Source organism: Gallinula chloropus, assembly GCF_964237585.1.
Source record: "Gallinula chloropus genome assembly, chromosome: 2".
In the NCBI taxonomy this organism is placed as follows: Eukaryota; Metazoa; Chordata; class Aves; order Gruiformes; family Rallidae; genus Gallinula; species Gallinula chloropus.
The window spans coordinates 15,379,155-15,397,984 of record NC_140086.1 but is presented as its reverse complement, the minus strand read 5'-3'; the positions used below and the strand labels follow the sequence as shown (position 1 = coordinate 15,397,984).

At 45.1% G+C, this 18,830-nt stretch overlaps 1 protein-coding gene across 1 annotated transcript; it reads left to right on the top strand.

Moving 5' to 3' along the window:
• Positions 1 to 1,393: 1,393 nt before the first annotated feature.
• COLEC10 (collectin subfamily member 10) lies at positions 1,394 to 18,586 on the top strand (the record flags this gene model as incomplete). The annotated part of the gene is made up of 6 exons (XM_084260733.1): positions 1,394 to 1,566; positions 11,930 to 12,001; positions 13,442 to 13,513; positions 15,633 to 15,686; positions 16,189 to 16,284; positions 18,195 to 18,586. Exons 1-6 carry the CDS (start codon positions 1,419 to 1,421, stop codon positions 18,584 to 18,586), a joined length of 834 nt encoding a protein of 277 aa, XP_084116859.1. The 5' UTR covers positions 1,394 to 1,418.
• Positions 18,587 to 18,830: the final 244 nt, after the last annotated feature.

The window sequence follows — 18,830 nt, the reverse complement described above, 5'->3', positions numbered from 1 at the left end:
AAGAAAAGGTATTCTTCCTACATCAGCACTGCCACTTTTTCTGTCTACTGACCGGCTGAAACACTGCAGGGCTGAGGATCCGACACTCTCGTAAATAATGAGGAAAGTATCTCAAAGCTATTAGCACAACAAATGCACTTTTTGCCTAGAATGGAAAGCAAACATGTGCTCTCATCCCTCAGGCAGTTCAAAAGCATAGCTCAGCTTTTTGAGTAGCTGTCTCCTTCTCTGTGTAGGAAACCAGAAGTTAACGGAATTCTTGGGAAGATGACAAATACTCATCCTCTCTTTCTTTGCTGACAGGCTGCCTCGCATGGTCTCTTGTCCCTGGTTGCTGGGCTCTCCCTAAGAGAAAGCTCGAGTTTGTTCTAGGAAGGGATTGCACATGGATCTGTCACAGCTCCTTCCCACAGGATATACAGAGGATTTACATGCTACCTGTTCTCCATCCAGGAGCACTCCTACATCTGGTTGCAAAGTGCCAGCGCCCAGCTGAAAACCTGGCAGCTGCCTCATGCAGATTTGAACCAGCAGCAGCTTCCTGGATGACCCAAAGATGACGTCGCACTGTGACCTATACCACTGTTCTGGTATAAGGTTTCTCCCATTTTGCAAGGAGAGGAGAAAGGTGATATGGGAGGGGGTACTGCAGTCATTTGAGCTCATCCTACTCTGTAGCTTCAGTCCTGAAATCTGCCCTTCTGTAGTGTGTCTACTAACAAAACAGAGGCTTGGAGCAACTATCGGGGAGCAATTCATAACCATAAACCCATCATTTGTGGGTTTCTGGCTCAAAAACCCATTGATGACACTACCTTCTCATTCCCTGCACTGGGAACTATGGGTATATGGCACCCAAAAGGTGTGAAATAGCACCAGTGACTACCACCCACAGCAGACTGGCAGCTTGTCCCGCTGTCACTAGCGCTGTCCTTGAAGGAAAGCATTAGTGGAAAATTCCATGTGTGTTTTATGGAGTCTGCATCACTCTTCCAGCACACAACCAGCCGCAAGTATCTAATAGCTAATTAGTGCTCACTTGGATACAATACCAAAGTCCTTTGTCTCTTGAGTAAGCGAAAAGCTGGGTATGAAGAGTCAGTGCTGAAAGGAGCAAAATATGACAAAAGAGGTATTCCCATATATTGAAGACATTTTCCATGGCAAAAGCAGCTAAACATCTCACAGATAAGAGATAAACTGGAATAAACAGCTGTCAGTGTTAAATAAATATCCTGGATAATGTGCAGGACAGAAATAACTACAGCATTGTCGAACTCTTTTCTTCACTTTATTTAGCTGGTCTTGCATGTTGCTCCCAACTTTGCACTGCTTCAGTTAGCCGAGCATTTATTTTTGAATCAGCTGCATTTGTTAAGCCTGTAACAACGAAAGGCATTTCCTGAGAAGCTGCAAGGATGAGCAGCAAGAAAGAGCAACAGCTAAGGAAATACGGGACCCTAGTAGTGTTTTTTATCTTCCAAGTGCAGATTTTTGGTTTTGATGTTGACAATCGACCTACGACAGATGTCTGCTCAACACACACAATTTTACCTGGACCAAAAGGTGAGGAATATCAGGTTCCTAATGCTGAGACCAATACTGATAAAGGCTAATTTTTAAAAATAAAGACATGGAGGGCTTGTGGCATGGGCTGGGGATGAAAGATGTGGCTTATTGTGGGCTGTACAAGCATCTAGGAAAGTGGAACTGTGATGGGGGGAAGCGATGCAGCAAGGAGATTTGAATTTGCTTTTGTTTAGTTTCAGGAGCGATGCCACATAGCCTGGTGTAAGTTAGAGTTGTCCTTTTGCCTCTTCCTCCAGCCACGTAGATTTTCTCTTACTTCTCGTTTGCATTCATCGCGCAACCAGTACAGGTCGTAGCCACGAATGAGTGGGGACTTCTAAAAGTAAAGCACCTATCACGAACTGTTACTGGTTCACGTTGCACCTATAGTCAGAGAGAGATAGGCAGTATTTAAAAGGACTGGACTGCCACTATTTCCAAACACGGCTCTGACGCACTCACCAGACCTGATCCAGCACTCCTGATGAATTCAGCAGGACCTTTGCTACAGATTTCAACGAAAGCTAGATCAGCCCTGGCATGTGCGGTTCTTTTATCTTCAAAACTCTTTGCAAATATCTGAACCTAAATTTTCTGCATTAACTTACTTTTTGTGTAGCACAACTAACATCAATGGAATCGCCTGGAGGGTAACACAGCCAAAAATTAGGTTCATGATGTACAAATCTATCTTGCGGTGACAGATCTAAAATATATATTCTACACCATGGCTATTGCAGTTCAAACTATTGCTTTCTTTTTAGTAATTTATTGTATTTTTCTATAGGCTACAGGCTGGGAGGAAAAAAAAATGCAACTGATTTAAATTTTAAGCAGAAAAAAAGATGATCAAGTCAAAAGCACTGCTAGAGACTCATTTGTTTTTGTGATGGATTATTCAAATGCGTGTTGCTTAAAGGACCGGTTTTAATCAGCAAGTTAATTTCTTTATGATTACAATCCGAGCTAAACTTTTGCTGCCACAGCATAAATGCAGAGAGATGTAATGATCCCCGAGGGAGCCAGCGGGAGTTTGTTTAGTTAGAATCTGAATAACGGCAGGCTGGAGAGCAAAGTTTGACAGAATTGTGTTTAACAAGTCACAAGGCTAATGAGGTGGTCTGGTGACGACACGAGAGTAGCTGGGACTCCAGCTGGTTTCTGTGGTCTAGCCTGTATGGGGAACATTTAAAGGTTAGATATTATGATTCCTTGCAAGCGAGATACTGAGAAAGTCAGGATTTAGTTGTTACCAGTCCTACTGGCTCCTGGCTGACACCAAGACATGAGAGGAGCCAAACAGTGTTTGGCACAGCCCACACTACTGCTATAAATTACCGTGCCCGAGATCCCTGATTGGTAAAAGAAACATCAAATAAATCACCTCCAAATTACTGGCTTACATCCATTGCAGGTCACTGAATACATTTTGCAGTCTATGTGATATGATCCCATAGACTAATTTGAATTCCTACCATAGCCAAGCTCATCCAGGATGGTTACAAGCAGCTTTCAATGCCACTGGTTGTTTTGACTGTCAGTCAGCTGGACAATTAAAGACTGAGCAGGCTGGGTGTGTGAATTACCCTGTTACTCCTCAGGCATCCCTTGTAGTCAGGGATGAAGCATGCTGACCTAATATGGCAGAAGAAAGTCTGTCCAGCTGCCAGTTTTCCTCTATCCATCTTACATCTATGGACTCAGAGCACACGATGCCCAGCGTATGACCACACCACAGGCACGAGCAGCATTCTGCTGCTCAAATTCTAATCCTGATGATGGACAAGCCTCTGATTTCTGTTGCTGTAAGTCTTATTTTCTGTGCTACATCTATTCTGCCACTTTGTCCACCATTCTTTTGAAAATGGGTTTTGACCCATGCTGCCCAAGTTTCACCCCTCACTTCCATCTGCTCAGTGCCTTTGGCTACGGTAGAATACAGTGATGCTCCCACAAGACAGAGGAGCTGAGCTGACACGGTGTGTTGGACAGCTTTTTCTACCACTGTGGGCCAGATTCCTGTTGTGGAAGACTCCCTAGGCTGTCCCACCTCACCCGGCCTAATGCAAGGCACAAATTGTCTGTAGGCTACACCCAGTCTGTGGGGTACAAGTGGGATGGTCCCCAGTGCTACGCAGCAGCAATACTGTTGTAGCCATGACACAGTACGATGGAGAAGATAAAGCTGAGGGTGAAGTGGGGTTGCCTGGAGAGGTTCAGAACATATAACCCATTGTGTCTTGCACTGTCGGAGGTTGCATTACTTCATCATCCAGGCATTCACAGTTGCTCCAGGAGCAAGCACCCGACCTCTCTGCATGCTCATCCTGAAAATCACCTGCTCAGAAAGGGTCACCAGTGTTGTGAAAACTGGCTGCTTCTTGCACAAGCCACATATAACTCTTCCAAGTTAATTTGTGCAAGTCAAAGTCTTCCCCTTCAAAAACACACTCTTTGTTATGCTCATACTTGAGATGTCATGAGAGAAGTATGATATGAGCGATGGGATGAAAAGAAAGGGTAATTCCAGGCTGGTTATCAGGAAAGTCTTCAAACCGGTTTTGACAATCCCCCAAAAAACCATGAGGCAAAACCAGAGACCTCTGTGTACAACATGAAGGGCTAGAAAATACTCTGGAAGGATACAGTCTTTCAGGAACAGAAGAAATGCAGCAATGTCCTGTAAGCCTTTCAGAGTCCCTGACGCAGTGATAGAAGTCGGTCTGAATTACACTGGTCAGCACGAGGAACCATCAGGAGTTTAGCTCTGACCTCTGGTGGCTCTGCCTGATGCAAGCCAGGCCCCTAGCTTGCCATCACGGATGCAAGTGAGACTTTGAAGAGTGTTTGGAAAAAGATATGCAAAGAAATTTTCTAAATACACACCCCAGAAAAAGGGAAAAAAATTAATAAGAGGGGACCAAAAGCTGGCACTCTTCTCCTGGTTGCCTTTTCTAAGCAATGCTTGGTTCTTTTCTCAAAAAGAGGGGAGTCTTTCTAATGAGCACAGTCCTTGTGCCATGGCTGTCTTGTTCTGCCTTCTTGAGAAAGCTCTCAAAGCACACAGCGAGCTGATTATATAGCAGTTAAAAATAGAAATGTGGTAGATTTTCTAGGACCCTTATGAAATCTTATGAACATTAGGATTTGGAAGGGACCTCAAAAGATCACCTAGTCTCAAAAGATCAATCCCCTGCCAGAGCAGGATCACCTAGACTAAATCACACAGGAACGCATCCAGGTGGGGTTTGAATGTCTCCAGAGAAGGAGACTCCACAACCTCTCTGGGCAGCCTGTGCCAGTGCTCCATCACCCAAACAGTGAAAAAGGTCCTCCTTATATTCACATGGAACTTCCTGTGCTCCAGCTTGCGCCTGTTGCCCCTTGTCCTATTGCTGGCGAGCACTGAGAAGAGCCTGGCTCTGTCTTTCTGACTCTCACCCTTTACATATTTATAAACATTAATGAGGGCACCCCTCAGTCTCCTCTTCTCCAAGCTAAACAGCCCCAGCTCCCTCAGCCTCTCCTCATAAGGAAGGTGTTCCACTCCATCATCTTGGTGGCCCTGCGCTGGACTCTTTCAAGGAGTTCTATGTCCTTCATAATAAAATACCCCAGGAAACAGGGAAAAAAAGAACAAAAAAAAATCATTGCTTTGAACCAAACCAGATTTCCAGTATTTGTAACTGGTGATTCCTGGTGTCTGACCTGTTGTGTGTAGGAACAGTTTTGTTGCTGGACTGCTTTGGCACCAGACCTCTGAAAACTGGCATCAGGTAGCGCTCACCCACAGCTGAGACACTGGGGCAACAAAGGCCAAGTTCTGTACTCCATTGACTTCTTGGGTGCAAAGAGAACCAGGTCAAGCATAAACAAACCAAGGAATTTCCCAGGCTACCCAATGCTTGGCCTAACAACCTTACTTTCCACCCTCCCAAGGCTGGACACAAGCTGGCTGTTGATGCTGCTGAAAGAGGAACTGGGACTGTGGAGGCAGCTAATGCAGCAGGACAAAAGCAGCAGTTGATGGCCCACGCCCTAGCAGTGGCAGAAACAGCAGTCTCTGCTCCCCTGGGCTCTGCCTTCAACCAGTGTCCCAGCCCTGTCCTTTCTTCTAGCCTGGTTTTGCCTGGAGACTCCAAGCTCAGTTTTGTCTAACCTGCAAAGGAAGTTTCAAGTGGACTGTTGACACAGATGAGACGGTATCTGAGCTGGTAAATCAACCAATAACAACATGGGGGCAGAAATAAGCTGAGGGACCAAAACTTTGACTCCTAAACTTTCATTAAAAGCACGAGCAGGGAGGGGGAAGACAACTGGGGTGGGGACTTGCTCTGCAGAAGCTGATTTTACGTGGATTCCTAGGAGCTCAGTGCTTCAGAAGACTGGCTCTAGATCTTGCTATGTGTCCCAGGTCCCAGCCAATTTCTTTTGAAATCCAGAACTTCAAAGGTCTTGAATCAGATCCAGGTTGAGAAACTGGGATGACATGAAATGTGAAGAATACTGGGAGTTTCCCATAGCAATTAGGATGTAAACCATTTCCTTATTATTCCTGACAAATGATGCTTATAAACTCTATGACATTGGCTGGCACCTCAAAATAGCATTTACTGTGGTCTCCAGTATAGCCGTCCATCTCTCAGCTTTCATTACGCAATTCCACTCCTGGAAAATCTCAAACTCTCTCGGAAACCAGATACACTGTTATCCACATTTCCTTACGAAAATATAGAATGCCTTACCACATCCTATAGGTTGCTCAAACCTGTAACTAAACTCCCCTCTTAGCGCCCCACAACTGATCTGAAGAGTCCTTGAATTTCAACACATAATTCTATTTTTTCATGTTTTTCAGACTCCCTCATTTTAGCACATGTTCAGTTCCCAAAGCTTATCAGCCAGAGCTCCAAAGCATGTATGTGAGATTTAAATAACGTACATTTGATAGGTGTTGGCTCCATATCTCTTACCGATGTCAGTCTGATTCCTCACTGAAGCCACTGTAATCCACGGGTCTCTGAGGTCATGTCAGAATGGCAGGGGAATAGTCTGGGGAAATTAAACTGGGCAGACCAAGTGAAAAGAGAATCAGGAATAATTTAACTTATTTCTGTGTTATTAAAGAAATAATAAATGTGCCAGCCACGCACAAACACCCACACCTTCAATACAAGTCAGCTGAGCTTCGCTTAATCTGCCGAAGGCTTGGGTCTGGCTCATGCAGTGCAGTGAGAGAGGAGGGTATTTCCACTGAAGGTCAGGGATGTTTGCAAGTGGAGAGCAGAAAAGCGAACAGAGAATACAGTTTATATTTGAAGATTCTTCCTATTTTACCAGGGCAGGGCCCCTGATGTCTAATTTGGAGCTGGGTGAAAAAATACAAGTCCAAGAACTTGTGAGCAAAATGTTTCATTTTATATGGTGGAGTCTGTGGGAAACCACCATGTTCCTACAGAACACCTGGGAGAGCAGCTACACCTGACTCCCAAAAAGGGACACCCAGTATCTCCCTCCCCCCCTTCATCTTGTGCTGACTTGGCTGTTTATTCATCAGACTTTTCACCAAGCTGATTCAGCTGACTCACTAAAAATGGGTATTATTTGCCTTACTGATAGTCCCCTCTTCAGTGAGTTGAATTCCTTCAATACTGGGTCAGAAGAACACTCAGCATCAGGTGTGGGGGAGGGGAGTGGTGCAGGCCAGTGTTGGGGGCTGAGGGGAGGAGGAAGGACTGGGAAGAGGACATTGTGTCAGACAGGCAGAAGATGTCAAGAAATTCCATCCCCACCAGCCATATATAGCTTGAAAGCATGTCCCACTGCTACGGGAAATGCTAAGGATCTAAAAGTCACTGAAAGTGAAATTAGAGGGAACCTTGAGGCTTTCCATTGACGTCGCTGTGACGCGCTCACGCGCTGGAAAGACAAACTGGGCTTTCTTTGCTTATTTCTCGGAGTCTGGGACTCCCTCTGCTGACAAAACCTCTCAATAGACGTTGTGCATGAGCAAGTGCTGCAAAGGTTCACACCCAGTGTCCGTAGGCTGCAGGCTAAAGATGCTGAGAGCTAACCCTGTGGCTACCTGCAAGGCTCTTCCCGGAGGGCAGGGGTCTCAAAGCTGCAGAATTACATGTATTTCCCTTCCCCTTTAGTTTAACACTCAGAACATGCAGAAATCACCTGTACACTTCACACTCTGCCAGCAGTAGTGGGGAGGGTCCATGTGCCACCTCAGATGGGACTAAAGCATGAAACTTGGAGCTCAGCAGAGCTGTGTTGTGCATGATCCAAGAGTAAAACTGCATAAGATTCCATACACAGCCTTTGTGTGGTGCAGTGCAGTATAGAACATCCTTGCAACTACAGGGTTAAGGTTACAAACCGCTAATTAGGTTACAACTTAACAGGACACTGCCCCGACTGTGAGGTAGCACAGGAGAGAGGTTAACCTTTAGGTGGAAACCACAAGCATATGAGGCCAGAGACCAGGGTTGGGTTTTTCTGTAAGAAGACTTGTGGCACAAAGTGCAGCAGGACAAACCTCAATCCCCCCAGTCCAGAGCCCTGCCAGGATGTACATTCAGTTTTCTGGCAGGTTACAAAAGAGCAGCTAATACCGTGGGACGGCTTGCCCCCACAAAGCCCCAGAGGAACGTGAGGGATGTTTATGAGAATTTGGAGACAAAGCCAACTGAACCCCTGCCCAAAACCAAGCCAACCATCCTCTCTCACACACACACACGCACCCCTCACCTGGTTGCACATCGCAGTGGCACCACGAGGGGGGAGCATAACCCAAGAGTTCACGTTCCTTGCCAAAAACTGAGGTGCCTGCACCCAGCCGAAGCAGGACACACTTCAAGCACTGGCCTTAATCCGGTTGGAAATCAAGAATGAGATGGTACCTCTAATTAACGCTGATTGCTTCTACCCTTGCTTTGTAATGGCCATTCTCAGGTGCAATATAAGGAGGGAAGCAGGATTTCCCTCCCTTACAGATAGGTAAATTGCTATTTACCATTGTTCCCATTTTCTAAGGTCATGAAATTAAGGCACAGAGTGGTAGGCTGCTTTACGACAAGATGAAACAGGTGACAGATCTTCCCTCTCCCTTAGGCTTTTAGACAGCTTGGGCAAAAAAATGGGACCACATGAGATGTTGAGACACTCCCTAATCTCTCAAAATCTCCAGAACAAACTTTCCCACACCTTTTAGCCCTTTCATCTCAATCTGATGGCCCATACAGGGCTACCCAGCTTCACCACCAGCAGCTCCATGTGTGAGAAGCAGCTTGTTCCAAAGTCTCTTGGAAAAAGCTACTGCAGCTGTCAGTGGCTCGAAATGTGGAAACAGATTGGAAGAAAGAATCTTTGGAAAGTAGTAACAGCTTCTCCAGTTGTATATTGACCTTCTTCCCTGAGCTCTAGTTCTAAGATTAACTGTCTAAGCAATATTTCTGACCAACACCCCTCCCTCCCCCTCCAAAAAAAACCCCAAACCCCAAATACCCAAACATACACAAAAAAGCAAAATGAAAAGCCAAAACAAAACAAAAAACCAAAAAAACCCACCCAAAGCCCACTTTCTTGCAAGAGGTCTTTCTTCTGCAGCAAACAGCAGTCTCTCTGGAGTCTTTAACCCAACCGAGCTGCCTGCAAGCCACAGAGAACGTAAGTAGCTGGCCTGAGAGAGATTATGAGGACTGCCAGGGTGACAAACCCTGGTTTGGAAGGTCAGCAGGAATCTGGTTTGCTTTCCTGGATGACACAGGCCAAAGAAACTCCCTCAACAGCCTCTACACCAAACCCAGAATTACAGCGTATCTTAAAGAAAGGAATTCATTGCACGGGGAAAGGCTGGACATGAAACATTTCCTGTGCCTCCCTCCCCTGCTGAAAAGTGTGGTCCATTTGTTAAATACCCCTGTGACGCATCTCTAGATAGGACTCACCTAGCTTTTCCAGCCTTTGAATCACACCCTGCTTCTTTTCTGTTATCACACATTTCTCCCCCAGTAGGAGTTTGCACACTGGGATGGGATCAACTCTTAACCTTCTCCTGGAATTTAATTTCACAAGCCCTCGTCAGCCTCTGGTAATCTTTCCTGAATTTCTGAACTAACAAGAAATTACTTCTACCGTTTTCTCAAGGGTTTCATGGATGAGTTTAGAAAGGATTATTTCTTGGTTTCTCAGCTGTAAATGTTAGCACTGAAGTCAACAGCAAAATTAAACTGTGCCTCCTCTGTCTCTGCTGTTTGATGATCTTTAGGCAAGAACCCAGTACCAAGCAGCATCCTTCCATCAGCTCCAGGCTCAGGCCCACAGTTTCAGCTGGATGTTTAAGTAGCTTGGCTATTTGAAATATATACTGACTTTCCCTGTATTTTTTAAGAACCAGTGAAAATAGAGATGTTTAAAGTTTGTATTGCTTGCTGCCTCTTCCCTTCCTACGCTGTCCTCTAGCAGCTGGTGTTAAAAAATCACCTGACTGATCCAGCACACACATAACATTGTTTCCTCTTTGTCCCTCCCTTAAGCCCCTCTTCTTCTCCAGCTTGGACTGCTGACCACCCCTTCAAAGGCCATCCTGACCAACAGGGTAGGTCTGTCCTCCACAAGAGAGTCTCAACGCAGAAGGAGTTGGGCTTTTTTTTTAGCATGCAGGGATGGACTCAGCCCAGTCCCCATAGCTGACACGGAAAGAAGCCAAACAGCTGGTACTACATTTTATATGCTGCAGTTAATGTGCATTGCTTCTCATCTTGCACCACCCCAAAGAACAGCCCATGATATGCTACCTAAGAAGAAAGATCCAATGAAACAATCGGTCTGGAACCTACTTTCTCCCTTAACACATAATTAAATCATTGATTGACCTCTTTGCCACAGGAAATTATAAAGGCGAAAAATATAAATGGGTTTAAAAGGCACGGGACTGATTTGTGCAGGGAAGAATCAGTAGTGGCTGTTCACGAGTGGTCTGGCTGCAGTGCTTGGCTCAGGCAAGCCCTTGAAACCACTGCTCCTGGGAGGCTGAAGTGGCTGCCGGGTCACAGTCACCCTCAGCACACCCAGTGCCCTGAACATCTTCTGCCAGGGCTGGATCCACCATCCCCAGTGATACAGGTAGTTGATCTTGTCACCTAACGCTGTTCCATCCCCAGCTCTCTTTTGCTGAGATGCAGGCAGACTTTCCTCCCTCAGGTACTCTGTGTGCTGGCTGCAGCCTCTCATCCCCTTCCAGGCTGCAGGCGCAGGCACGAGTGGCTGCCACTCACACCGGAGCCCCTGCCTTGGCCAAGGGACTGTGGCTCTGCTTCCCACCGCATGGCAAGGCCTAGTGACCACAAGGGTAGGGGACAGGGACAGAGGCTTTGAAGGGCTGCCTGTAGCCACCCCTGGTCAGTTGGTGCAGGGGACTGCAGGGGTTGTCCCCCCTCAGCATTTCTCTAAAAACAAAAGGAATTTGGCTCGAAACTCGTAAGTGGTAGAAAAGGAAATTCACTCCAGTTGAGCCTCCAATTTCCTGCCTAACATGAAGCAAAATGCCATGCTACCTAAGGAAGGACATCCCATTTCTTTCCTACTAATAGCTGTCTTGCTCCTTCGGACTGTAAGCTGCTCAGTGGGAGACCGTTGCTTACAACAGTGAGAGCACTTACACGGTAGGTACTGTATAGGAACCTCATAATAGGGTCTTGATCTCATTTGGAGAAATCTCTGCACTACTGCAATAAATGCAGTGATTTTTGCCCCTTGCAGATGCTCTGTGTATGACATTTTCAAAATAAAACATTGGAGTAATTGCAAAACACGTTTGTTACATAAGCACACAAACGCTGCCTGTCAAAGGCTGAAGGCGAGGCTTCCGCCACGCTGAGAGCTCAGGTCTATGTTAAGATCTATTTCAACATGTTACATTCCTCCCATTGCAAAAGCATCTGCATACCTTGAACACAGAGTCATTACAGAGTCACTGGGAACAATTAATAAATTCCTATTGCCTCTGTGGGCAGCTCTTCTGCGTGTGTGCAGGTTTCCCAGCAGAAACTGGCTTCTTTTTCAGTTTTCTGGCTAACAGGGCTTAGGGGGCAGGACTAGGAACTGGTGGTGTATAATTCTCATCAACAGCCTGTCCAAAAAAGGAAAGGTTTTTAGCTTTTCCTAGCGATGGTCAGATTCATCAGCTCTTCTGCAGAAATTTATCCCATGGCTACTGTGCCTGTAATGTAAAATAAAGACAAATCCTTCAGCAAAAAAAAATTGTGAACTTTATTTTCTGAGAAGGTAAAGCTGCACTTACTGCAGTGAGCAAAATGTGCCATGATGTTGTATTTTCTGCTTTTTTTGCAAGGGGATGAAGGTGAAAAAGGAGATAGAGGAGAAGTGGGCAAACAAGGAAAGGTTGGACCAAAAGGACTAAAAGGTATTTATGACAGTTTGTTGGCTGCTACTGATATAGAAATACCATTATACTCAACTGTACTGGTGCATACGATCAGTGATGTTTAATGCTTCTCATTCCTGTTGCACCACTAGATTTCACAATCCTGTCAAACATTAATCAGAGAACCTAACAATACTTGGCGCACTTGGTGCAACTCCTACCTATACATAGGACAGCAATAAATTTACAGTCATGTAATAAAATGGTACATTTACTGCTGCTCTCCCAAGTGGCTGTCATGAGGGTGATCCTGAATACCCAGATGATATATATAATCTGAGAGAGATCGTATGTATAATCAGAAAGATTACTCTTCTCTGGCTGAATTTTGAGAGTTATTTCCTAGCAGTGCATCAGGATGCCCAATAAAATTCAGTTTCAGTTGTCCTGTTTTGCAGAAAAGCAAATGGAAGCATACAGTGAGACACAAAGCTCCTCTGCTCAAACAACATCTGAGCTGAAAACCAGGAGCAGCCAATGTCTTAGGGCTGCGCTCTACTAAACATATCCCATATCCACAGTGGGAGCTGGGCAAAGCATTTGGAGACACCAGATGTGACGGTGACATGCTCAAAAATAATTCAAAAGCTTAATTTATCACTGGAGTTTAATGACAATGCATATCTGTGGTCTTTCTTCCTTGACAGTGGTTTAAGGCTAATCAGGCAAGTTTTTACTTTTATAGAAACCTTAGGATCACCCTGTTATTATTGTTACATTAAAAACCCCTTCCATTTTTTAATGCCTTCATATGACTTTTTGCTTCTTTCCTTAAAGAGAAGACCAGGTATGATACAAGGGAATCAGGTAACCAAATATTTACAGACCATCTTAGTGATGTTAAACTCAGTGTGTACAAACTGAGGCTCCCTAAACTGGGCTGTCATCATTAGTCAACTGCTTTAAAACTTAAACTATTAATCAATTAAAAAGGCATTCATTATGTTGGTGCTCGGAGGACTCAGAAAGCAAAACTAGTAGCTCCCTGTTTGCAGTCCTGCTTTCAGAAGGATTTGCAGAAAAGTCATGAGGACTTTACCTCAAGGAAGAAGGAAGACTTTATGTCTGGGGTGGAGAAAAAAAACCACCACAAATAAAACTGGTTGTTGGCCTGGTGTGGCTGTGAAGTAACATTGGTATTTGAATACTCACTAGTAGTTTTGGTTTGTGTTTTCTGACACTTCTGGGCCTGTGAACAGGCAGTCCTACTCAGGTGCCTTGCAATGAACATCCTACTGTTGTATCCTACAGTAGCAGAGATCTGCATTGTCCTCCTCTAGTCATCCTCGGGGCTTTGCTCATTTCAACTCAGCCACACATGTGGAATGGCCGTGCTCAGAAGTAGAGACCTAAATAGTACCATGGGAAAGAAAGAACAGATACCATCTATACTCTTTTCCTCTGTATTTCTTCTCTCAGGATACAAAGGACCTGTGGGGGATGTTGGTGACCAGGGAATGCTTGGGAAAATCGGCCCAATTGGTGGAAAGGGTAAGCTCTGGTCTCAGAATTTTCTTGTTTTTTCCCTTAAGGTAAATATGTGTTTTGTGAGAGTTCCAGGTATGGAGTAATATCAAATAATGCTGTGACCAGTGCTCTCCCAGTAAGTTATGCATAAAGATTGGTGACAAGAGCTGAGATGTTCTTTTCTGACTCACTTGGCTAAAATCACAGAATCATAGGATCACCTGGGTTGGAAGAGATCCTTAAGATCATCAAGTCCAACTGCAGCCTAACCCTGACTAGTCCACCTCTACATCATGTCCTTAAGCACTTCATCTGCACACCTCATCCAGGGATGATGACTCCACCACCTCCCTGGGAAGCCTGTTCCAATGCCTGACAACCCTTTCAGTAAAGAAATTTGCTTTGTGAGCTAAGAAATCAATCCTCTTTGATAGTAAAAGAAGGGAGAAATCCATCCCTTGTGAAGCAAATCCTCTGAACACTCTAAAGGAGAAAGCCAAATTTCTGCCTGTGCTTTGGATGCTGAAGGCCTAAGTCAATATTCTGCTGGTGCTTGGGATGCCACACCTTGTCACCTACACTGCTGTGGGACACAGGAGCAAGCAATGCACAGGACAGCTCAGTAAGGAAAGGCTTTTGGGAGTTCTAAAAAAGCACTCGCATAACCACTTGCAAATCAAGGCAGTCTCCAAGTCTACCTAGACAATAATTTAATGAAATTATGCTCTAGTTGTCTGAGAAGAGGCTCAGGCATTCCTTTCTGGTATTCCTAAAGAGCTGCTTAAGAAGGAATATTACTTTTGCCACAAGACCTGCCTTGATAGCTGAGCAGGGACTCCACCATCGGCAGGTGAACTCTGTGGTCTCTAACCAGCACATCAACCCAGGCATGCAGGTGAATGGGTGGAACAGTCTCTCCAGGGAGCTTCTCAAGCCCGTGTTTTTAATAAACCTTTGATGGCCTCCAGCCACCTCACTATTGGAGAAGAACAAAGAAGTTGGCCTGAGGGGCTCATTTTCAGAAGTACCTAGACAACTGAAAACACAGATGGTTATCTCCAAAGGTGTCTTCAATCACCAAAGACAACTAGGATTTAAGAATCCCACAAATTGTTTATCTTTATCTGTAAGTAAACCAATGTTTAAAGTCTTTAAATCAACCTCTCCCAACCTGAATGTACAATTTATTGTCCCTTTTCAGTTTTCTCATTTTCTTTCTTTATTTGAAGAAGCAAAGGTCACTAAGTCACTGTTTAAATCTACCATTAAACGTTTAAGTTCTTAATGAAGCAACCCTGAAATTTCAGCTTGCAAGTGTGCAGTGTCAGGCAATGCTAATTAAAATGACAGCCAACTCCTAATTTCTTTCTAAAAGCCACAACCACATGGCTATCAGCAAGCATTAGTATTTTTCACCCTCTGAAGGTTTTAATTCATAAAAGAAGAGCTGACATGAATTTCAGATAAATCACAGCTGAGAATTTTTAAAAAGCTAGTCACCTCCACTCACATAGTAGCACAACATTTGGAGAGGTGTTTCCACGATTTTTCTGATTTACAGAAGAAGAGGAAAGCATTTGGATGAAAATAAATCACATTTCCATGAACTATATCTGAAATGAAATGTTGCTCCTTAACTGACCTAATTTCTCCTTAACTGACCTCATTTTGTGCAGGTGCCAACTGCTGCCCGCACACGTAATCTGTTGCACGCATAAATTCAGTGCCTTACTGCACATCAGACTCATCTGGTACCTCATCCCATCCCGGAGCCACTGAGCTCAAGGGAGGGCTCTGTCCTGCAAGGCAACACGAGAACCCAGGTCTCACCTCCCACAGGTTTCTTGGGTGCTTTCAGCCTCTCAGGATCGTTGCGCAGTTTATATTTAAAGTGAGCGGTACCAGGAACCAGCAGCACACACAAGATGCCTGTGTTATCAGTGAGTTAGCTATTAAACAGTTCTCCTTCCTTCCACACACCAGAATTAATCATGGTTTGTTTGACTTGGCCCATCTGCCCTTACAGTACATCAGCCCTTCCTATCAGATGCAGACCATTAATACATTATTAAACAGGCTTTCACATACGCTCCCCTGACACGCACTGTCAGGGGTATGAGAATGTTTTTTCCTCTTTATTCAGGTGACAAAGGAGTCAAAGGCTTGTCGGGGGTTTCTGGGAAAAAGGGAAAAGCAGGTAAGCTATGCATCTTTCTCTGCAGAACATCTTTGATTTCAGGCTGGGTTTGTCTGGAGCTTCACAAAATTTCAAGGCCTGTGGGCAAACTTGGGAATAGGTGAAATGAACAGGAAGAGACTGAAAAAGTTTTGCTTAGTAAAATGAAAGCTGGGTAGGGCAGGACCGATGGCTGTGAATACATCAACAGACATGAAACATGGATAAGAGGTACCTGAAGTAACATGCAATTTGCAAAGGATGTGCAAATCCTACACTGATACGGGTGGGAAGAAGATGGAAAAGTGGGGATTCTTAAGCCAGTTAGAAAGGGAGTGTACAGAGCCAAAACATTAAGTGCTGTGATCCACAGAAGCATAGCCAGTGGGGCAGGGTGAGACTGGCTCTCCACAAGTTAAGGCCAAGTCTTTAGAAGCTTTGAAAGTGGGCTACAGCCTACCCTCCATGCACTCACACAAATGCTTCCCAACAGATAAATCTTCTGTTCTTTGTATTGCATCAGGCACAGTCTGTGACTGTGGAAGATACCGCAGAGTTGTTGGACAACTGAACATCAATGTTGCTCGTCTGAACACATCCATCAAGTTTTTAAAGAATGGTAAGGATCCTTACTTATTCAGTGACATTAATTTGGCTCCTATAACTTTTACCATCACTGTTCTTCTACCATTGCTGCTCTGTGGAAGCATCCAGCTAAAGAGAGAGGGTCCCGCTGTGTGAGGCACTCGGAAACATGCAGAAAAGAGACACTCTTACTCCTGTAAGAATATAAGCAGCTGATGAATATAAACTAAAACAATACCAAAATGCTCAACAGCATCACAAAAAGAATGATGAAAAGCACAGAGCACAGCTTGCTAACCGCCTCTGCACTGTCAGTCTGCTCAGGCTCTGCAGCCACTCTGGCAATGAAAGGAAAATGTTTGTCCCAATGCGCTCCAGGGAGACAGGAAAAGCAATAGGAACCTCTTGATATTTCTGCTGCATGGGAAGATTGCAGGTGCAATAGCTCCTAGGCTTCCCTCAGCACATGCTTTGTTTTCCTGTAAGAAGAGGCCAACACCCAAAGACATGGGTTGTAAGAAGCCACCTTTGCAGGCAGAGCTGTCAGGTGGAGAGTTCAGGATGCCCCCATTGAAAGGAAGGAAACGTGTTGCCTGGGTGTAGCAGATATTTGAGAAGGTTCCACAACAGCTCCAGGACCAGGTCTGTATCACAAAATTAAAAGTGGCTGGGGCAACTGGCACAGAACAGCCCTCATCTATGTTATTAAATCCGGTAACATTGAAGACCATATTGTCAGGAGTGGTCTTTGATGAACACCCAAACTGTGCCTGGGGTTACTCCTGAGTTGTTTGGGAAAGTGTTAGTTGCCTGTTGTGGTTTAACCTTAGCTGGGAGCTAAGCCCTATGCAGCTGCTTGCTCACTCCCTCACGGTGGGATAAGGGAAGAGAATCAGAAGAGGGAAAATATGAAAACTTGTGGGTTGGGATAAAAACATTTTAACAGGTGAATCAAAAGCTGTGCACACAAGCAAAGCAAGACAAGGAATTCATTCCCCACGTCCCATGGGCAGGCAGGTGTTCAGCCATCTCCAGGACAGCAGGGCTCCATCATGCCTAACGGTGACTTGGGAAGACAAACACAATCCCTTCAAATGCGTGTACCACTCTTCCTTCTTAGCCCATCTTTATCTACTGATAATGACATTGTATGGCATGGAATATCCCTCTGGTCAGTCAGGGTCAGCTCTCCCTGCTGTGTCCGTCCCCTCCCAACTCCTTGTACAGCCCCCAGCTCCTCGCCACTGCCACCCGCACACTACCCCAGGCCAACACTCTGCTCAGGACCACTCCAGCAATCCACCATCAGGGACACTCAACCCCCAGCCACCCAGAGACGCTCCTTGGCACTGCTTAATTCACTAGGACACATGCTGCCTGAGAGGTTTGCCTCGTAAAGCTGCTAAGCAGCCAGTTTCCTTCCCAGTCAATGCCACTTAGCGGCTACAGCAGCTCCACATATCAGGCAGTATTTAAAGTGTCTTATTTTAGCAGTCACATTAACTTTCCTCTACATCAAAAGAGCCAGAAAAGCTATCTATACCCGTATGTTTCTATCCCAGGGCACTGTTTCACAATTGTATCAAAAATGTGCAAAGCGATGAGGGTGACCCAGAGCTAGACATTTGCTGGTTGTTCATTTAGGATTCCTTACTTGGATTAGGACTAGGTATCTGTGAAGTAAAACTGAAGTGTCACAGGAGATGCACGCCAATCAGGACTCAATAGTGCTTGTCCTAATGTGTGCAAGGTGCTTGTCACTCCCATAGTAGCATCAGTGTCTGATCATACCCTCGTTGTTCATCACAAATTCAGCAGTGGGAATACTTTTCCTCTCTCCCTTTTATTAATTCTGATGTAAAAATCATCTCCTTGTCATATTGGCACAGAAGCACCTTCCATATCTGTTGAAATGCCATTAACCAATTATTTCCCCCTTTAAAGTTATAGCAGGTATCAGGGAAACAGATGAGAAATTCTATTACATCGTGAAAGAAGAGAAGAATTACAGAGAAGCCTTAATCCACTGCAGGGACAGAGGAGGAACACTGGCCATGCCTAAAGATGAGGCAACCAATGCCTTGATTGCTGACTACATCTCCAACAGCGGTCTCTTCCGAGCCTTCATTGGGCTGAACGACATGGAAAAAGAAGGACAGTTTGTGTATGCAGACAACAGCCTGCTGCAGAACTACAGTAACTGGAAGGAAGGAGAGCCTCATGACCCAGCTGGCCGTGAGGACTGTGTGGAAATGCTCAGCACGGGAGAGTGGAATGACTCTGAGTGCCAAGTCACCATCTACTTTGTCTGTGAGTTCCTCAAGAAGAGGAAATAAAAGTGCTGCAGAACATGCCTGGCACCCGCTGTACATACAATAACCCCTCCTCAATCATCCCCTCAAGGGAGAGCAGACAACCAGGGAAAGGGCTCAACCCAGCCTTCACCTCACTGGGTTAATCAAGAGCAAGTACTGTTAAGGTAGCAGCGACCCTAAAGTCAGCACAGGTCTGTGGGGGACATCTAGCAAGTTGCAAATTATTTCATTTCTATGTGGAATTTAGGGGCAAATTTAGAGCATG